This window comes from Oncorhynchus clarkii, chromosome 5 (assembly GCF_045791955.1).
Source record: "Oncorhynchus clarkii lewisi isolate Uvic-CL-2024 chromosome 5, UVic_Ocla_1.0, whole genome shotgun sequence".
Classification (NCBI taxonomy): Eukaryota; Metazoa; Chordata; class Actinopteri; order Salmoniformes; family Salmonidae; genus Oncorhynchus; species Oncorhynchus clarkii.
Genome location: NC_092151.1, coordinates 64,701,950 through 64,705,465, shown reverse-complemented (window position 1 = coordinate 64,705,465; position 3,516 = coordinate 64,701,950). Strand labels below are relative to the sequence as shown.

The 3,516-nt window shown below is 41.8% G+C and overlaps 1 protein-coding gene across 1 annotated transcript; it reads right to left on the bottom strand.

Annotated features, from left to right (window-relative positions):
* Window positions 1–1,125: 1,125 nt before the first annotated feature.
* Window positions 1,126–2,894, bottom strand: LOC139410168 (forkhead box protein D2-like). Its single transcript, XM_071155619.1, has one exon. The coding sequence runs from the start codon at window positions 2,510–2,512 to the stop codon at window positions 1,400–1,402; it is 1,113 nt and encodes a 370-aa protein (XP_071011720.1). The 5' UTR covers window positions 2,513–2,894; the 3' UTR covers window positions 1,126–1,399.
* Window positions 2,895–3,516: the final 622 nt, after the last annotated feature.

The window sequence follows — 3,516 nt, the reverse complement described above, 5'->3', positions numbered from 1 at the left end:
GTCCCCATTCATTTAACCCTTTGTTTCTTGCCAAAAAAATTGTCAATTATTAACGCCCTTAGAGACACACTAGAGGAATACATGCGCACCCTTCCAGAATATTTCTCACAGCAGAATGCGGGAGTTCAGACATCACAAATCTGTATCTATATGTCTGTCATCATAACACTTGTTGGCTGTAGTGGTATATCGGCAAATTTATGGGCTACTGGTGATATTGAAATTGATAATAGACTAGTAATAAATGCTCCTAATTCCTACAGATTGCACGCAAAATGTAACTGCAGATTTAAACCTATGGCACCAATGCGTAAACTACCATGTATGCTCATAATCGTTTCAGAAAGTGCGCTTGTAGGCCTCTCAAAGACTAAACGGTTCAAACTGGGCCTACACATAAAGATTGAACTTTGATCTCGGGTCAACAATGATGACTTAGATAAATGCAAAAATACAAGTTAAAAACGTAGGCGCACACATTCTATATTTCCTAAGGTGATTTTAGGCTTTGAGTAGACATATGTGTGCAGGCATATTGCCAATAAAACGTTCCAATAAACAAGTTAACGAAAGTCTTTTTAAATTCACAAACATTTATTATTCTTGTCATTACAACAAAAAATGACCTATGAACATTAAGTGTCTCTGTCTATACACATAACATACGTTTCACATATTAATTTCAATGAAATAGATAGGAACTAAAGCACAACAGTTTAACAGGATGTGAGGTAATGCGCTTTACACCAAAACCACATATCTGTCCACTGACAACATGAAATAATATCCATACAAAGTCACCACAACACCGCTTTTAAGGGAACGAGGGGCAGTGGGAAAGGTTCGATGTGTATTTAATAACCCTCCTTGTCTCAATGTGCTTTCTAACAATTAAAACCTGAGTTTGCGGTCTCGGTATTAACAGTGCTTTATCTCTTATCTCACAACGCACAATATATATATATATATATATGTATATACATATGTATATATATATATATACACATATATATATATATATAACAATACAAATCATAATAAAATCTCTATTATAGTTAAGAAACAATTAAATATTCCCCACAGAGTGAGATACGTGACATTTAACTTGTGTTAAAATAGCTGGATCTTTGCTCAGATAGTTGAGGGCCTGGGCCAACGTAGGACAACGAATACACTTAATGTTGTCTTAGAATTTGCTATCTGACCATCATGCTTATTCAATTTCTTGTATCCTATACATATTTACAATCCATAAATATACATTTAACTTTCCTCTCTCCGATCAGAAAGGGGGGTAGAGCAACACTCTTATTTCTCAAAGAACGTTTATCCTACCTTCACATAAGACGACAGAACCATAACGGGTAGGATTTCTGCGAGTTTTGTTTTTGCTGCCAGTTTAGAAATGACAAATGTTAAGATTTGCAGTTTTGCTGGAGAATGTCTGTGAACCAGGCTGAAGCATTGTTTCCTGCGAGAGGTTCAAGTGGTTCGAAGCTGAGGTGAGTGCAGGGTTCAACATGGCCAGGATCTGAGCCTGACTGTGACTGTGGCTGCCCGACTGTGCACTGTACGGGGAGGCCACGGAGTTAGCTGCACCGATTATATTGTCTATCGAGAAAGAAGGCCGAATTGGCGTGTTAGTGTCCGTCTTGAGAGGCGCCAGGCCGGGCAAGGTAGGGCTTAGTTGAGGGTAGAATGGCTTTCGTAAATCAGCCCCTAATAGAGAGGGCATGGGATGTGGCGTGGGGAATATTGAGGCTGGCGAGGGGAGTCCACAAGGTGTATTATGGAAAGGGAAAGCGCCTGCTGTGAGGTGAGGATGATAGGGGTTATGAGCATGGAAGTTCTGCAGTTGGAGTCCATAGTTGTACCCATAAGGGCCGTATCCGAACCCGGGCAGGAACCCCCCAGCGTCCCTGAGGATTTCGTTGGCTTGGTGCCTCTTGAAGCGCTTCCTCCTGCGTAAAAAACTCCCGTTGTCGAACATGTCGGCGGACTCTGGGTCGAGGGTCCAGTAGTTGCCTTTTCCGGGGTTGCCAGGCTCACGTGGGATTTTGACAAAGCAGTCATTGAGAGAAAGATTGTGACGAATGGAGTTTTGCCAAGCAGGGAATTTCTCCCGATAGTACGGGAACCTGTTGCTGATGAACTCGCAGATCTCGCTGAGAGTGAGGCGTTTCTTGGGACTCTGGAGGATAGACATGGTTATCAGGGCTATGTAGGAGTACGGGGGCTTGACTAGAGCGTTCTTACCAGGCTTATCTCCTATCATGGCCCCTGAATCTCCACCAACTCCAACCTGGTCAGCCGGACACTCTGAGCTGCTGAGGCCGGGAGAGGAACCCCTCTCCCCCGCGTTCTGAGACAAATTATCGTCCGAGTCATTGTCTAGGAAATCGCGATGAAGGTATTTCCCATCCTTGCCAACGGAAATGTCTCCCCCAACCACATCTATGTCCACATCATCAGACAAAGCAGAGTTGTCGGACATATCCGTCCCTAGAGTCATCCTTGGAGAGACTGGTTCTCTTCCTCCCTCTCGTTCCGTACTGAGTTTTTTCAGCTCCCACGCTGGGTGTACTCAGTCCGTGCGTATAGCACTCTCCAGCTCCTCGGAGGACCACAGTTAACTCCTGTTTAATTCGACGAGCTGCATAGAAACATTACTGGAATATAGAAGAGAGCAAGACGACGCTTGTAACCAGGTGTAACGCCACTCCAACCAGTTGGTATGGAGGCTATGGTTCGTTTCACCGAGGAAGAAACTCTTCTGACTTCAAGCGCAGGAAAACAAAACTTGAATGGAAAAGTCATAAATCAGTAAGGCTATTTACTTGAGGTTCACTACAAGCTGTCTTTATTCATTAATAGGTACATTAATCATTAATTAAGTATTTCTTTCTTGCATGCGTTTGTATTTTAGGTCGTTAATTTACTGTTGTATATCTGTATGAATATCTTTACGCACAGGCACAGAGTAAGTATCCTGCGTGAGCTTCATACTATTCCTTTTCATAGCGCTCAAAAGCTATTTATTCAGCCATCTATATCACGTGGTTAACGTGTCACCGTTACCAGGAAATGAAGGATAGGGCAAAGGGAAGAGAAGACGGACAAGGTGAGGAGTGGTGAGTGCGCTACCTTACACATTATCTTGGGTTATTAACGATACTCTACTGCACGTACATCTTCTAAATATGGAATATCATCAAAAGTATTGGTTTTATGTTGATGGAATGCATGTTATATAAAAACAGTATGGACGTTTACACAGTGTCAGTAGTGTTGAAACCTCATAGTGGTCAATTCTTAAGAATCTGAGTAAGTTGATTGGCTAAACAATACATAAGTCCAGAACCAGTACAATATAATTTGCATATTTATGGTCATGGCTTTCAAGTCGAAAACAAGTTAGTTTAATTGTTTGTTAGTCGGTGGATTATTTTAGTTCTCACTTGAATCTGATGTATTCATCAATTTCCGAATCTGATGTGTAACATATCCTAAATATTT

What these genes read in the sequence shown, in the direction of transcription:
- LOC139410168 (XM_071155619.1), bottom strand. Translation starts at nt 2,512, where the DNA reads ATGACTCTAGGGACGGATATGTCCGACAACTCTGCTTTGTCTGATGAT.